Here is a 16468-nt window from a genome sequence, read left to right as displayed (position 1 = left end):
GCCTTTCGGAGCTCGGGGCCTCCGCTTCGAGGCGGGAAGGGAGGGGTCCCTGTCTCCTGAGGGGTCCCGCGCCTCCGCGGAGACAGTCCGCGGACATCGCGGCAAGGGCTGGAGGCCTGGGACGCGTCAGCTGCCGCTCCGAGCGCGCGACGAAGGAGGGGGGGACGTAAGCCCAGAAGAAACGTTGGGGCCCCGCCAGCCCTCGAGGGGAGCTCTGCGCCTGGGCGAGCTCAGGATGTGAGCCTTCGAGGGGCACACTAGCACTTTGCGGTAGTGTCTTTATATTTCAGTTTTTGGAAAGGGCAGGGGAAGAACGGCCTGTACCGGCCACCTTGGGGGTTAAGGCTTTGAAGCAGAAAGCGCGCACAGCGCACTATCCCTTTAAGGCGTTGGTCTGCCCCAGGCATTGTGCCCCTCGCGGCGGCCCGTAGCGCCCGTCGGAGAGGCCGGCTTTGTGCGCTCGCCCCGCCCCGACGCCGCTGCGGCCCTTCGCGCAAGCGCACTGCGGCTCCGCGCCGCCTCGTCGAGCTCAGCCCGGCTCCCGCCCAGTCGGCGGCCAGTGCGACTCCCGGAGCGCCCGCTCCCGCCCGCCGCGGCCCGGGAGGTAAGCGGGGCACGCCTGGCCCGCGGGCACGCGCGGGCGGCCCACGCCGTAGCAGCCCCGAACCGTCGCTGCCGCACGTGTTCCGGCGGGCCCGGCCTCGGCCCCGGGTCCGGCCTGCCGGGGCCCCTCGGTGCAGACGGGGGCCCCGCGCGTCCACGCCGCCGCGCCTTCCGGGTCCCCGCCGTGCGCCCCTCTTCCCCTTATTGGAGCCTCGCCCGCAGGGCCCCGTGTCCTTCCCCCCACGCCCCCCCCCCCCCGGTTCCCAAGGACCCCCTGGCTCCACGGCCCCTCCAAAGAAATACCCCAGACCCGCCGACCCCCGGGCCTGCTGCACGGGCGCGCACGCCCCGGTCCGCTCGCACCCTCAGCCCGAGGCGGCCCCCGGCATGGCGTCCCCGGGCTGCTGTCAGGGAGCGGCGGCCGCCGCAGCTCGTCCTGGGGCCTCGGGCCGCTTCCCGTCGGGTCTGCGAGAGCCGTTGTGGGTGACGGGGAAGGACACCGGGGCCGGTTCCCGGCGCTCGGGCAGCGCAGGCCCCACGTGGGGAGCGCTGTCCGCGGGCTGCGCGTTGGGTCCGCAGGTGACGGCCTGCCCGCCCCCCGATCCCCGCCCCCCCGGGCCCGGTCTGCGCCCTGGAGCCTGCGCGTCACGCGCCCGAGGTGTGGGAGGCCGGGCCTTGGGCAGCTGGGCTCACGGGGGGGACAGCCCGAGGCAGGCGGGGTGCTCTCCGCAGACGGCCCCCCGACCCCGCCTTGCTCACCTTCTCAGCCCCCCTTTCTTGGGAGCCGGCCCCTCCCCGGCCTCCCAGGGGCCCCAGCACCGTGGTCCCACCCAGCCGCCTGCGTGTCGATGAAGCCTGCCGAGCCCACAGCCGCTTCGCAGAGGCTTGGGGGGCAGAGACTTGGGGTGCGGAGCCAAGAAATGCTCCCAGGAGCGCAGCTGATCTTTCGAGCGTTCCGCTCTCCGCGCGGCCGTGGGCACGTGGGCTGGGGCCTGGGCGTCCGTCCCGTCCCGTCCCGCCGAGGGCCGCCCGTGCTGCAGCCGCAGCTCCCTTCCTGGTGGGTCCCCGCTTTCCTTCCAAAGTGACCTGTGCGGGCCCCCTGCGGGGCTGTTTGCGCCCCGGCGGAGGCCTGCGATGCTCCCGCTGGTGCTGGCGGGGCGCGGCCCCCCCTTAGCGCGCCCCGACCCCGACCGCGCCGGCCCCCAGGAGCCTGGCTGAGACCCCGCCTGGAGGCCCCCGCGTGGGTGAGGGCCCGGGGGGCGCGCTCTGGCGATGGCTCCCCTGGCGCGCCGGCCTTACACGGACCCGGGCAGACTTGACTTCCACGCTCCGAGCTAGGACCTCCGGTGTGTGAGCTCACGGGTGGCGCTCCCGCTGCGGGCGTTGGGCGGCCAGTGACGTCTGCACGGGCGGCTGGGCGGCGCCTCGCTGGTTTGTCCCCTGGCGCGCTCCTGCGCGGGGCACCAGGTCACGGCCGGCCCCCGCCCTGCAGCTCTGGGGTTCCCGTCGTCACCTGTCCCCTGCTGCGGCGTGGGTCCGGCCCCGCGCTCCTGCGGGCAGGTCCGGCTCCCGTCTGCGGGCGGGGCCGCGCGCGGCGCTGCGTCACTTGGGACGCGTCCGAGGACGCGGATAGGCTCCGAGCTTGTCCGGCCCGGAAGCTCGGGCTCCTGCGATCGGACGCGTTTCCGGACGAGAAGCCTCGCGTTGGTTTCGGACGGCCGACGGCCTCTCCGGGAAGCTCAGTCGGGGGGCGGAGGGACAAGTGCTTCCTGTCCTTTTCCCGGAGACGCACCTGTAAACCATGGCTCGCTTGTTGGCCCAGGTCCCCGCTGTAGGTTGCGACCAGCAGACGGCTCGTCCCGCCAGGAGTCTCCTGCTCAGAGCCGCGAGCCTCTGCCCGGTCTCCCTGCGCGGCGGGCCTCAGAGCCATGGCCACGGAGGAGAAGAAGCCGGAGACGGAGGCCGCCAGGGCCCAGCCCACCCCCTCGTCGTCGGCTACGCAGAGCAAGGCGAGTCCCGGGGCTCCGGGGGCAGGGCGCGGCGGGGTCCTGGGACCGTCACTGCAAGCCGGGCAGCCTGTCCTTGCTCCTCCGTGGCAGCGTCCTTCCCAGACCTGCCCCCGGTGAGGGCTTCAGCGGCCACGGGGCTCGGGCCTGAGCCCCTCCCGGCCCGCAGTCTGGGGCCGGCGGGCAGCCTTGCAGACGCCCCTGTAGACGGCGGGCAGAGGCGGGCAGAGGCGAGGCCTTTCGTCGAGGGAGCGGGCCGCCTGCGGGGGGGGGCGGGCGGGACCCTGAGCTGCGCCGAAGGGACACACAGGCGGTCTCTGCTCGGGGCTGGGCCGCAGGGGGACAGGGGCTGGGGTTGAGGCGCGTTCAGGCCGAACGTGACAGCAGACAGTTCGGGTGGGCCCTTGGTCCTGAGCTGGAGCGCTCGACGCAGGCCCGCGGTGCCGCTGAGGCTTGGGGCGGGGAGCCCCGGTCGGGCGGCGGGTGGGGGCTGCTGTGCGCTGACGCCGCTCGTGTCTTCCACAGCCCACGCCCGTCAAACCGAACTACGCCCTCAAGTTCACCCTGGCCGGCCACACAAAAGCTGTGTCCTCTGTGAAGTTCAGCCCCAACGGGGAGTGGCTGGCGAGCTCCTGTAGGTGCTGGCGGGTCCCCCGCTGCCAGCGGCGCCTGCTGGGTGGGGGGCCCGGCTTCTGGCGCCGCAGCGCGGGAGTCTGGGAGCTGGAAGCCCGGCCATGGCGAGCCCCGCCCTGCGGCGTCGTGCCCCTGGCGGCCGGGAGCGCGGGCGGCCCTCTGTGTGGTGGTCGTGTTCGGGGTCCCTCGCGCTGTTCCCGGGGGCGGCCGTGGGGAAGCCCGGGTTTGGACTCGGAGCGACTGGACAGCCTCGGCTCTTCGTCGCTTCTCTCTTTCAGCTGCAGACAAGCTCATTAAAATCTGGGGCGCCTACGATGGGAAGTTCGAGAAAACCATATCCGGTCACAAGCTGGTAGGTGTCAGCCCGGCGGCCGGCTCTGGCGGTCTCGTGGGCGGCCCTCTCCTGGGCTTGTCGGGGGAAGATGCTGCGTTTTTCTCCCAAAGCCTCTTAGGTAGTCACTTGCCTCGTGTTTTGTTTGAGATACAGCGGTCCCTCTATATCGCGGTTCACTTACCGCGGCCTCACTGTATCACGGGTTTTTTAAAACATTTAATCATTTATCGCGGGTTTTCTGCCGTATAGTGGGGTTTTGCGGTACTGTACACGTATGTTGTTAAAGTGACGTAGGTTTAAGAGTGTAGAGCACGTTTAAGGACGTGAGTAGTGTTTATAAGACCGTGGAAAAGGTTAATAAGGGACTGGGCACGGTTAATAAGTGTGGGAAGGGTTTATAAAGCCTAAAATATATATAAACACTAAGATGTGAGGCTCCTACTTCGCGGAGTCTCACCTATCGCGGGGGGTCTAGAACGTAACACCCGCGATGAGGGAGGGGTGACTGTGTAAGTGAACGTTTGTGTAGAAAGTGACACAGGTAGGAGTGAGCCAGCCGGGCTGCGTGGGCTCAGGAAACAAGGTACGGAGCCAAACAAGGGCCCTTGGGGCTTGGGGGCAGCGCAGGCAGGTGGGGGCTCCTGGCTCCCGAGGGGGCCGCGCCCCGCAGGAGGCCGCCTGCGCAGCGAGCAGGCCGGGCTGTGGGCCGTGGGCCGAGGGGGTGTCTGCTGTGTGCTCAGCTCTGGTGGGAGCGTCCCCAGAGCGGGACCACGGCTTGTCTGGCTTCAGTGGGGTGTCAGGGGTCTGAGCTTTTTAGGTTGATGGCTTTCGTCCCATTGTGGGGGTGACCCTTCTTTTTCTCCCCAGGGAATATCCGACGTGGCCTGGTCCTCGGATTCTAACCTCCTTGTCTCTGCCTCCGATGACAAGACCCTGAAGATATGGGATGTGAGCTCGGTAAGCTGAACTGGGGCCTCCCTCCTGGGGATGTGGGTGTGGGCGCAGGGGCGGGCGGGTGGCCTGTCGCGGCGGCCTCGCTTCACGGGGGTTGTAGGTCCGGTGTGATCAGTCGGCCCTGGGGAGTGACCACCCAGCGATGCTTCATTGCAGGGGAAGTGCCTGAAGACGCTGAAGGGGCACAGCAATTACGTCTTCTGCTGCAACTTCAACCCGCAGTCCAACCTCATCGTCTCGGGCTCCGTGAGTGCGCCGGGCCGGGGCGGAGCTGGGGGCGGGGGCGCGGCCGTGGCGGGTCCTGGTCCCGGCGGGTCCGGGGCTCTGCTCCCCCTGGGGAGCGGTTCTAACCCTCCTTTATCCTCAGTTTGACGAGAGTGTGAGGATATGGGACGTGAAGACGGGCAAGTGTCTCAAGACCCTGCCGGCGCACTCGGACCCCGTCTCAGCCGTGAGTTCCCCATCCTGTTACCATCACTCCTTGGAGTCCCCTGGCAGCGTAGTGGTGACCGGAGACGGGGCACTGGGGACCCTGGGGACCTCACCTCCTGTGGAGGGAGCGGTGGTTGTAGTGCGCAGGGGTGCCCCGAACTGAACCTGTAGGGCGGGCGGTCGGCCCCAGGGGAGGGCCGGTGTCCTGGGCAGAGGGAGCAGGGCTGAGGTGTGAGGTCAGGTGGGGTTAATCACCCCGACTGGCGTGTGGGGCCCTGTGAGCGCCCACCGTGCTGGCTGAGCCCTGCTGCGCACCGCTTTGTCAGCGAGGAGCCCAGGGTGCATCCTCGGCCCCTCTGCCTTTGGAACACGACGGGGCTCCCGTGTAGGCAGCTGGCTCAGTGGCGTGGGGCAGGTGGGCCTGCTCAGCCTCCGGGCCCGTGGGAGTGACTAGCATTTTCAGCCTTGGGGAGCCGTCTGCACGACTCATGTGGCAGCCGGCCGCTGGCCCATGCCCGGCACGCGGTGTGCTGGAGGGGACGCGGCCCTCGCGGGCCCCGCAGGCGCATGGCGGCCTCTGTGGGGCCCAGGCCTCATCTCACTGAGCGCTTTCTTGTTTTAAGTCCTTGGTGTCAGATCATGGACACTTGGACTTTGGACTTAGGTAACCAACCTGGCTCTGGACTTAGCATTTCCCGGAAGATATGTGGATGGGCTGAGACTTTCCCAGCGGAAATGCTAATGGACTTGGCCCGATGTGTTAGCTAAGCTGCCGTGGGAGGGGGAGCAATGAGATGGAAATGGCCTACTGAACATGTCAGTGAGCAAACGCACCCTCACCGGAAGGTGCATAAAACAGGTGCCTGCAGACGTGCCGGTGGCGATTCCGACGGGCCCACGAGGAGGACCGGGAGCTCCCCCCCACCCCCCCCGCCACGGCTTCCCTGGCTCCTACGGGTATTGAGTCAGTTCCCCTTAACCCCCTCCCCCTTCCGTTGGTCCCTCAATAAACCAGGGATCTGTTCCCACAGCAGCCTCTGGGCGATTTCTCAGAGCAGGGCTGCCCTGACGCTTGGTTCTCACAACGTAACGCGTGCTCATAAGGAAAAGGCCACGCAGCGTGGGTCAGTCCCGGGTCCTGGCTCCCCACCTGCCGCCGCCCTGCATGCTGGGCTGTAAATGCGACGTCTCCAGTGCCCCGCAGCTGCCTCGGAGCGCTGGGTGTCCCCTGTCCAGGCGTGTGGCCCGCGGGCCTCTGCCGCCGCACACGCTCCGGTGGCTGGCCTGCGCTGCTCGCCCTGTCGCGTCCCTGTAACTTGCGCTGTTACCAGAAGTGTGCCGGGCACGTCTGTCTGAACAGCTTTGGTGCTGGGGGGTGGTTTCTGCAGGCTGAGGCTCGGGGGGGACGCGTGTGCCGGTGTAGGGCGAGCTTTCCCACGGGCTCGTGTCGGCCCTGGACCCTCAGGGAGCCAGGCTTCGGGGCTCCCTCCCGGCCTGTCCCTCCCGCCCCGTCAGTCCAGCCAGGCCCGCCCCGTGGGACCCCTGCGTCAGCTGCTTTGTTGGCGCTTCATCCTCATCTTCCCAGTGCTGTGCCGCGGGGCCGTTGCACGGGCCACTGTCTCCGGCGTCCCCTTGGCCTGCTCACCTGGGCTGAGACTTGGCATCGCCGCGAGCTGTCACCCAGCCTTTTTCATTTTCCGTGGCACTTCCAGTTGTCTTGTCTTCTGGAACGTGCCTCCCTGTCACCGAGGCGCGCGTTGGTTGAGGGGCAAAGCTGCGCTGGCCAGTGGTGCTACTTGGACGGTTGGGAACTAAGTGCGGCGCTGGCTTTGCAGGTTTGAGGACCTGTGTGGCCCCCATGAGGGAGTTTCCTGCAGATCCAGAGAAACAGGCGACCGGCCAGACAGGTTGCCATGGGTCAGAAGGGAAGAGCCTGAGGCAGACGCGCAGGCGGTGGCAGTGACTGGTGACACTCAGGCGCGTCGGCTGACGCAGCTGGTGGTCGGGGAGGACAGGCAGCAGCTGGGAGGCCCCCGGGCCCCAGGCCCCCAGTCGCCTGCAGCAGCCGAGCCCCGGGTCCAGGTCAGGACATCGCGGGTCCGAAGTGCGCTCCCAGGTTCCGGAGTTTTGGGGGGTCCCTGGGGAACACCCCACCCGCTGAGTACGGGTAGGAGTTGTGTTTCCGGCGTGCGGGGTCACAGAAACCTGTCAGTGGGCTCTCCCCTGCTGCTGTGTGGCGGCAGCTGCGGGACACGTGGGGCTGCTCTGTGGCTGCCCGGGCGTGTGGGCCGCTGGGTGTCCCGGGCCCGGGCGGCCGGAGCCCAGCAGCCCTGGGCGTGGCGGGGGCCTCAGCAGTGTGTGGGGACAGGTTTTGGTTGTCCCAGCCAGATGCCACTGCATCTCCGTGAGTCAGGGACTCGGCAGCAGAGAACCGCGGGGCCGCGTGTCGGCAGCGCGCGGGCGACAGTGGCCTGGGCAGTGGGGCGAGCCGACGGCCTCAGCCTTGCCCCGGAAGGAGGGCCCCGGGCTCCTCTGCTCCTCGGTGTCACGCACGGCAGGGGCGGGACGGTGTCAGAAAGGCGCTCCTGGTTGTAAAGGGCTGGTCCTGGGGAAAACCTGCTCAGGACTCGGATAAAAACGGTGGGAACGTGTGACGAGTGTAGCTCCTGTGTTGTGGTCGTGCCCTCCCGCTGAGACTCAGTTGGGGAGAAGGCAAGAGACACTCGAGGAAGATCAGCTCCAGGAGGGCCGCGAGCTGGGGCTTCTCAGCGTGGGGCCGCCTCTCGCCTCCCTTGCAGGCGGGGCCCTCAGATCAGACCTGGCGTCCGCCCCGGGGCCAGCAGCAAAGTAGGGGCGCCGCGTTCCCGGCACAAGGCCTGGAGCAGCCTGGTTCTCGTTGCTGCCCCCTGCGGGCTCCGAAGGCTCGAGTGGCCTCCGTGGCCCAGGGGACTCAGCGCCGGCCATCGGGGCACGAGCACCAGGCCGAGGGGGCCCCAGAGCCCGCTCTTGGGACAGTCATGGCATCCGTGGGGCTTGCTTTCCCCTTTTTTGTTGCTTCTGTAAAGCGAGGTTGGGGGTCCTGGTTGGCCCCCTGGGCCGGGCCGCCTGGGCTGGAGCACGGCCTCCGCGGGGCCCTGGGTCTCGCCGCCCCGGCCGTTGGCTCCGCAGGCAGGGCTCCGCTGCGCCCGGCGCTCCAGGGCCGGGCCTTCCTGGGGCTCCTGTACGCCCAGGCGGTGCCGCGTGAGACCCCAGGGGAACGGGACCGGCCGCTGGCGCCGGGGGATGGGCCTCGGGAGGGCGGCCGTGCGATGGCGGCCGTGGTGTGGACGTGCTCTCTGCCCGCCCGCAGGTCCACTTCAACCGCGATGGGTCCCTGATCGTGTCGAGCAGCTACGACGGGCTCTGGTGAGTGCCGGACCCCCTTCCTCTCCTGACGAGTGTTTGTGGCCACAGGGGGCCCTGGGCGCACAGCCCACGGGAAGACGGCTCTGCCCTCCGGCTGCGGCGTCAGGGGGGCCTCCCCGCGGAGCCCCGCCACAGGCTGGAGCAGACCGAGCGTTTTCTAGGTGCTGCCTGGCGCCCCCTGAGGAAGGGCCAGCCCCGAGTGGGTGGGTCCGGGTGAGCGCACTGCGGGGACAGCAGGGCGACGGGGCCTGGGCGGCGGCTGACCTGGCCGAGCACCCCTGGGCGGGGCGGGCGGGTGCAGCTGAGAAACCCTCCGCCTGCCGCGTGCTCCCAGCAAACGCCTGGGACAGAAGGTCACCCCAGGTTTGACTACAAGGGCGGGCAGCGGGGAAGCAAAGAGCCATGCCGCCCCGTGGTCCGCGCGTGCGTGAGGCCAGGCGCGCTGCCGATGGCCAAGTGCCACGCGGCGTGGGAGCGGGGAGCGGGGCCGTGGGCTCGGCCGCCCGTGTCAGCCGCGGGACGGGCTGCCTGACGGCCCTGTGGCGCTTGCTTTGCAGTCGGATCTGGGACACCGCCTCCGGCCAGTGCCTGAAGACGCTGATCGGTGAGCGCTGCCGGCCGGGGGCTCGCTCTCCCGTCGTTCCCCGGAGCCTGCCTTCGCCGCCAGCCTCTGTCTCCCACCGGCTCCTCCCGGCTGGCGGGGGCTGGGGCCCTGCGGTGTCCTCTGGAGGGCCCGTGGGCCACTCTGACGCTGCCTCTCCCGGCCTCGGGGGCTCGTCTCGGTGGTGCCTGAGCACAGGCCCGAGGGCGCGGCAGAGGCCGCAGAGCGGCGCTGGGGGCGCGGGGAGGGCGGCTGTGCCGGGGTGTGGGTGCGCAGGCGGCCTGGGAGCCGGTGGTGGGACGGACGGGCCCGCAGGGCGTCACCTGGCCTGTCGCTGTCCCGGGCGCTGACCCCCTGAGGCAGCCGGGGAGCGCCTCACAGTTCCAACGAAAGGTGGCGCCGGTAGGTGGCAGTCACACGAGGGGTGGCCCGCCCAGGTCGGCTGCGTCCTGAGCCCCCGCCTGGGCCACCTCAGTCGTCGCCACGCGGTTCTGTGCCCCCTGGTGTCCCCTCATGAAGCCCCCGGTCAGCCTGGTGAGGGCCCCTGTCTCCGGGTAGGGGCTCGGAGCGGTCGGGGCGGCCCTGCTCAGCCTCACGGCCCGTTGGTCCTCTTGCTTTGCGGGGTGTGCACGTCCTTCTCATAGCGACACCCCACAGTGTCTGTCACCGCCACCCGGTGACATGCCCGCTCCGTGTCACTCGCTGCTGTGCCCACCGTCCTGCGGGCGGCCTTGGAGCGCCGACCCCGTCCGCTCTGCGGGCGACGGCTGAGCCCAGCAGTGGCTCCTGGCTGCACCCTGGGGCTGCCGGGGTCAGCGAGGGCGTGGGTGTACAGAGCGAGGCGGTGGCCTCCAGGGGGGCTTGGGGACCCCGGCTGAACTGTCAGGAAGGCATCTGCGAGGCTCCCCGTCGCTCTCCGAGCCTCAAGCCCGGCCGGGGGCTGCGCAGGGTTCCCGCAGGGGCCTGGTCAGCACCGGCCGCGGGGGCTGGGGAACCCTCCAGCACAGGCTTTCACGCCACAGGAGGGCTGGGGGGCGGCGCCCTGGCAGCGTCTCCTCTTGGGGTCCGGGGCAGAGCTGGGGGTCCCCCTCCTGCCCGGGCTGAGGCCCCCGCCCCTGCGTCAGCCCCACCTTCTCCGCGCAGATGACGACAACCCCCCCGTGTCCTTTGTGAAGTTCTCTCCCAACGGCAAGTACATCCTGGCTGCCACCTTGGACAAGTACGTGCTCCCGCCCCGCTGCCTGCTGGGGCGCGGCCGCCTGTGTGAAGGAGGGGGGCTCGCAGCTGCTTTCGGGGTCTGCCTTGAACTGCTTGGTTTCCCCCAGGCCTGGGGCAGGTTCCCGACACTCAGACAGCCACCCTCTGTGGGAGGTCCCGTGGCTCTGGCTTCCGTATGCACACAATGGGGAGCCTCCGTGAGGCCTTGCCTGGGCCCCAAGCTCTCTCCCACCTCTGTGCCTGTGAGGGGGTGCCCCTCTGCCCAGGAGGACGGGGGCGCTGCACTGGAGTCTGTCCTGAGCGTTCTGGAACCAGAGTGCCATGTCCCTTTCTAGCAGGAGCGAGGTGGCCCTGAGCGCTGTAGCACACAGAACTGTAAACATTTGGGGCCCTCGCACTGTGCTCTGGGGCGTCCTTAAATCACTGGGCTCCCTACCCCACTGGGCACCCGTGCAGGGAGGGGCTGGAGGGGTTGGGTCCCTGGCCTTGCTCCAGACTTGGAAGCAGCGGGAGGGGGTGTAGGGACGCCGAGGAGCCTCCCCGGGGCCCCCGGGCCTGTGTGTGTGACCCGCCCTCTCTGCCTTCCAGCACGCTGAAGCTCTGGGACTACAGCAAAGGCAAGGTGAGCGGCGGGAGGGGCCTCGGGGCGCCGGCCTCGGGTGGTCGGCGGGGTGCTTGGGGCTGTGGCTGTCAGCGCACAGGTTGCCGCCCTGGCCTTGGGCGCCTTGTGCTGTGGGTCTCGGAGTGCCTCTCAGGTCCTGTTTAGCCGGCCTCAGCCCGCCTGCGCTCAGGCCACGGGGAGCCGGACTGAATGGGACACCCCCCCCCTCCCCCCCTCCCCCCCCAGTGCCTGAAGACGTATGCTGGGCACAAGAACGAGAAGTACTGCATCTTCGCCAACTTCTCCGTCACCGGTGGGAAGGTGAGGGTTGGCGCATCCTGCCCGCCACGGGCCGGGGCTCGTCGCTGCGCCTGCGCGGCAAGAGCAGGTCCTCTTGTTTGACCCAAACGAGGTCACACGGTGCAGTATCGGTGACCTACTCAGATGGTGCTCTCACTCGTATGCCTCTGGACCTGCCGCGCGTGCTCCCGGGGACAAGGGCTCCGTGCTCAGGCCGCGTGGGGGTGGGGGGCTGGCTCCGGGGTCCGCGTCCCTAGTCCGGGCTGCTGTGTCCCGGAGCACAGCCCAGGCCCGCCCGCCCCGGTCTGCGACTGAGAGGAGAGGGTGACATTCCATTGAAATGTAAGCGACCCCAAAACTTAGGAAGTGGCCGTTTAAGAAAACATTTTATTGGGTTGGCCAAAAAGTCTTACGTTTCCCCCTGTGGTGGCTCTAGTAGCGCTCAGGTGACTTTAGCTGCACTGGAAAGTTTGTCAGATGGGGCTGTGACAGCCGTCCCGTCAGCGCGCGTTTGCAGACTTATAAAAACGGGTGTTTGTGTAGCCATTTTAACATTGAAGGTGGAAGGAAATATGCAACATTTTCAGGGAATTATGCTTTATTATTTTAAGAAGGGTGAAATTGCACCTGAAAAGATTTGTGCAGCGTCAGGAGAAGGTGCTGTGACTGAGCGTGGCAGTGGTTTGCGGAGTTTCTTGGCACTAACGACGTTTTGGCCAATTAACTCTGCTGTGGGCCGTCCTCTGCACTGGACGGTGTTCAGCAGCCTCGCAGTAGGAACCAACAACGGGAGATAGCGAGCCACTCAAAATACCCAAATCAGCAGTTACTGGTGAAAATGAAAACCACGTTCCTCTTGTTTTATGGAAAAAGCGAAGGGTTTGGCCAGCCCAGTACATGGCAGCGGCCCGCTGGGCGGCGCGGGGAGGGGTGTTGGGGCCAGCCCCTGACCGCGTCCTCCTGGGGCTCTGCGTCCGGCCTGGCGCACGCCTCACCGCGGCCCCCGCCCTGTCCCCAGTGGATTGTGTCCGGCTCGGAAGATAACCTGGTGTACATCTGGAACCTGCAGACGAAGGAGATCGTCCAGAAACTGCAGGGCCACACAGGTGAGCTTGCGTGCTCGTGGCGGGGACAGGGCCGGGACCGGAAGACTGGGGCTCCTGATTCCGCCTCCTCCCTCAGTCCCCTGGGGGTGGGGGTGGGGAGGCCGCTTCAGCCTCTTGCCCTCCGGCTGCCCGGCTGCGAGCCCACGCAGGCCCTGGCTGTGCACGCAGCCCGTGCACCAGTCCCACGTCCAGGGCGGTGCGGGGAGGGGGCGTCCCCTGTCCACCGGGAGGCTCTGGCTCCTGGGCCGGTGGCCTCCTGTCCCCCAGGCAGGCCGTTCCTGCCGCCTCAGCCCCTCGGGGGCCCCCACGCCCGCCCCGGCCCCGTTCCCTGGGCTCTCAGCACTCGGGGGCCTGTCCGCCCTGGCAGCTGCTCCCCTTCCCTGCTGCGCCTTCTGCAGTCAGTGCAGTGGTGTGAACACTCCCCCTAAAAACCAGCACCCCATGTGGCTGGACCCTGGAGGGGGAGCCCCGGCGCTGGCCTGCTCCTGCGCGGGGCCCAGGGCTTCTCGGGGACAGCCTGGGAGGAAGCCCGGGCCTCCGTGCGGCCGGTGCTGTCGCCTCTGGCAGACGCGCTCGGGGCCGCGGCTTCACGCAGCCTGCAGCCCGGACCAGGCTCCCGTCCCCTGCTGGTCCCCCGGGCGCCGCGCGTGTTGCTGCTGGCAGTGTCCCGGAGCCTGTGGCAGCGCCAGGCCGTGCGCGCCCGTGGGCTGCGCTGGGCGGTGGGGGGCGGCGGCTGTGGGACCACGCACCGCGCCCGCGCCGGGAGGGAGCCGTGGTGACTGTCGTTGGCTTTCAGACGTTGTGATCTCCACGGCCTGCCACCCGACGGAGAACATCATCGCCTCGGCCGCCCTGGAGAACGACAAGACCATCAAGCTCTGGAAGAGCGACTGCTAGGCCCGGAGACTCGGGGGCGTGGGGGGGGGGCAGCCGCGTCGGCGCAGACAGGCGCCTCAGGGGCTCCCGGTCCTGGCGGTGGCGGCGGGAGGGGCCTGCACTGGAGCCGCCTCAGAAGACGACTGGGCGAAGGGGAAGTGTTGCCATCAGAAAGTTCTAGAAGGGGACATTTCTTGCCAATTCCTCTCACACTGTCTGGGGAAGAGTTCCTAGTCTGTATTGTGTTCAAACAGTCAACAAAAATTTTAATTTTTTATTACAAAAGGGTGAGGTGACGTTCAGTTTATCACGAGTTGTGTTTTTTCCAGTAAACGTTCTGTACTGTTTCTGATGTTCTGTGACCAGTGCGAGCGCTGTGACCAGTCGCCATGCGACCTCTCCAGCCGGCCCCTGCAGGTCCCCTGCTGTGTCTGGTAGCTGCTGTCACACACGGTCCTCGCTGCCACCGTCCTTTCGGGGTGGCCCCCAGCATGGGCTGTGCACCTGTAAATCTCCGTGGTCGGGGCCCCTGTCCCTGTGCTGGCAGCATGGTGGTGGCCCTCGGTGGCCCTGTGACGTCCCCACTGCTCACACAGCACGCAGCACCCAGGTGTACGAAGAGGTTCTGCACCTGGCATGGCCGCTGAGTTCTCGGGCGAAGCTTGTCTCCGCTGCTTTTGTGGGACAGTCTCCCTGGTTCACAGCAGAGGGAGGACTTGGTCAAGGACAGGTGCCCCCAGCCATGTGTCGCTCTGTCCCTGTCCTCCAGAAGCCTGGAGCTGCGGGGGCAGGCGCTCAGGAGGGTCATCGCTGAGCCCGGGGTCCTGGGACGTCCTATTGAGTGTTGCAGATGGCGCTCATGATGGCTGGGGTGCAGGAGGCCCTGGTAGCCCGGTTGCGGGCTCAGGCTCTGGTCTGCGAGGCACCGACGGGTGACTGTCCTCTGCTGCTGGCCTGAGGCCCAGCAGGCCTCTCGGAGTCATGGCCTGGCAGCCGGCTCCTTGCAGGGGCTTCGTTGGGTTGTCACTCTCTGCCCGGCCCTCCCCGCCGGCTGAGCGTCTGCAGCGGTGGGGCTGGGACTGCAGAGAACTGTTGGGTGGCTGCTGCCAGTCAGTGGGGACCCCTTTGTGTAGCAAGGTACCCCCCTGGGGTGCGAATCCAGCCTGCCAGCCCCAAGACCTTTGGTGGAGGCAAGGTCCTGCTGGGGTGACAGTCTGGGTCACAGCCCTCGCCGCCTCCTCCAAGACCTGAGTCTCTGGTTCTGGGTTCTGGATGGTGCTGAATGGGGGGTGGAGCCCGTGGCCTTCATTTGGACCGGCGGGCGAGGAAGTGGGGGCTGCCCTCAGACAGGCTTCCTGGGAACCCTCTGCCACTGTCGCATGGGTAAGCGTGACAGTCCTAAAGCCTCTGGGAGCAGGCTCCCCACGGCCCCTGTCCTCTGGAGGTGGGGGCCTGCAGGGTCACCCGTCGGGGAGGGACGGCGCAGGACATGGGTGCACACTTGGGCTGGGGCCCCGCTGTCAGCATGTTTTCATAGGAAAGGCTGAGGTCCGTGTTGATCCCGGGGGCTCTGCTTTGGGGTCCCCGGGGACGCTGTGGTCCCTGCGGTTGGTTGGTGCTCCTGTCAGCTGGCCCCGGGCGCAGGGGTGTGTGTGGCGCGCGTGCCCTTGAATATAGTGTATTTTTTCTACATTGGAATTCTCTGTTGTAGATTTATGTAAAAATACATTCACTTTTTGGAAATAAAGATTTTCATGTCTTGTATTTTTGTCCCCTAGGAATTTTTTTACCTTAACACGTAGCTGTTATGGGCGGGGGGCGGGGGGCGTGGACTCAACACAGACCTCTCACAGCTGGGGCGCTCAGGTGGAAGTTCACGTGCTTTTGTCTTTAACTTTCAATCGCCTTGATTATTGTGGACGTTACACATTTGCGCTAATTATTGACCGTATAAAATAAACAGGCAAAGACAAGAAATCACCCAGATTTCTACGACCATCTTGGGGAACATTTAAGTCTATTCAGTAAAATCAAACCTTTTTATTACAGGAAACTTCAAATATTCATGCCCCAGCCGTTCAGCTTCAGCACCTCAGCACAGCCAGGCTTACGTGCCCTTCCCAGTGAGTGCACATCCCAGACACTACTTGTCAGTGTGAGAAACGTCCACGCCTGTAAGGTTCTAGTGAGTTTATTCGAGCCTAACGGCGGACACTTGCCAGGAAGCAGCATCTCAAGGGATAGAGGCCATGCTCTGGAAAAGGGCAGGTTGCACCTTGTACACATCGGAGTCCGAGTCGGGGGTTACGTGAAACTCCTTGGTGCTAATTAAGGGGGCGGGAGACGGCCAAGTGGGGGATCCTTTGGGACTGGATAAAAGGAAGGTGGTGGACAGACTCTTCACAACATCGCAGGAGCAGTGAGGGGTTTGTGGCCTCTGGTGGTGGCTGTGCTCAGAGGGGCCCAGAGTAGAGGAAATTACTTTGACATTTCAAAGGTATGTCATCGCAGAGGCAAAAGCACAAGACGCTCGGTTCAGGTAAAGGCTGACCTTTGCGGGGAAGAATTCCTGCCTGGGACGTGACTGCCCGCTGTGACCTGCTTTTCGTCGCAGACCGTCCCACGTGGCCGCCACGCAGGCCCCCTGAGCCGGCCAGGTTTCGTATTTGGCCCCTTTTGTCTGCGTACCATTTAAGCAGTGAATGCATAGTATCTATAAAAGAAACCTCTTCAAAAACATTAGCACAATACCGTAGTCACACCTGAAATACCCTTTAACCATACGATAACCAGGTTTCTCCAGCTGTCCTATCGTTCGGAAAGCGAGCAAACAATACGTACACACGTGTACACGCGCGTCCGCGAGCGCAGGGTTCTAAGCGGGCTCCCCCGCCGCACCCGCAGCCGCCGGAGGAGGCGGAGGCACACCTGGCCCAGGTGCGCGGCGCCAGCCCAGGGGCGGGCAGGTAACTCAGTTTCGGGAAAAGCCCAGCAGCTGGCACGGCAGAGAGCGCCCCGTGCGCGCACGCCGGGGGCCGGCAGGCCCGGCCGCGGGGGTTGAAACAAACAAAAACAGTGGTTAGATGCCACGAAGTAGGTGGCAATGCCTTAACCGTATGCGTGTTGTTAGGCCCGAGAGCCTCTTCCATCCTTGTCAAGGGGAGTGCTAACCTTCTCTCCTTTCATACAACACGCCTCGGCCTCCGCGCGCCGGCTATTTAAAGCCCTCTGACTGCGTCACTTTATGCTTAGGGTGACTTCGGCTGCATGTCTAAGACGCACATATAAGCACACCTGCGTTTTTCAGAGACCTCGTTATACACATAAAATACCTATATTTTTATTTCAGCGTGGAGAAACTCTCTCTTCTCCTCTCTATAATATATTCACAAATCCAGC

At 66.4% G+C, this 16468-nt stretch overlaps 1 protein-coding gene and 1 non-coding gene across 2 annotated transcripts; one reads left to right on the top strand and one right to left on the bottom strand.

Annotated features, from left to right (window-relative positions):
- The first annotated feature begins 494 nt into the window (after positions 1–494).
- Positions 495–13115, top strand: WDR5 (WD repeat domain 5). Its single transcript, XM_090274995.1, has 14 exons — positions 495–604; positions 2426–2612; positions 3135–3243; positions 3521–3594; positions 4444–4533; positions 4687–4776; positions 4898–4981; positions 8312–8367; positions 8925–8971; positions 10112–10187; positions 10775–10808; positions 11034–11108; positions 12106–12193; positions 12990–13115. The coding sequence occupies exons 2-14, from the start codon at positions 2532–2534 to the stop codon at positions 13088–13090; spliced, it is 1005 nt and encodes a 334-aa protein (XP_090131121.1). The 5' UTR covers positions 495–604; positions 2426–2531; the 3' UTR covers positions 13091–13115.
- Positions 13116–16136: 3021 nt separating this feature from the next.
- Positions 16137–16262, bottom strand: LOC150013916 (U6atac minor spliceosomal RNA). The gene has a single exon (XR_016511060.1). It is a non-coding gene; the product is annotated as a U6atac minor spliceosomal RNA (small nuclear RNA).
- Between the last annotated feature and the right edge of the window lie 206 nt (positions 16263–16468).

Source organism: Furipterus horrens, unplaced genomic scaffold, assembly GCF_987537825.1.
Source record: "Furipterus horrens unplaced genomic scaffold, mFurHor1.1.pri manual_scaffold_4, whole genome shotgun sequence".
NCBI lineage: Eukaryota > Metazoa > Chordata > Mammalia > Chiroptera > Furipteridae > Furipterus > Furipterus horrens.
The sequence above is the reverse complement of the archived record's forward strand: the minus strand, read 5'-3'. Positions and strand labels throughout refer to the sequence as shown.

Bases quoted from the DNA above. Each gene is read 5' to 3' on its own strand.
- WDR5 (XM_090274995.1), top strand. From the start codon at position 2,532: ATGGCCACGGAGGAGAAGAAGCCGGAGACGGAGGCCGCCAGGGCCCAG. The intron at 3,244-3,520 runs GTAGGTGCTGGC...TCTCTCTTTCAG, and splicing joins GGAGTGGCTGGCGAGCTCCT to CTGCAGACAAGCTCATTAAA. The intron at 11,109-12,105 runs GTGAGGGTTGGC...CCCTGTCCCCAG, and splicing joins TCTCCGTCACCGGTGGGAAG to TGGATTGTGTCCGGCTCGGA.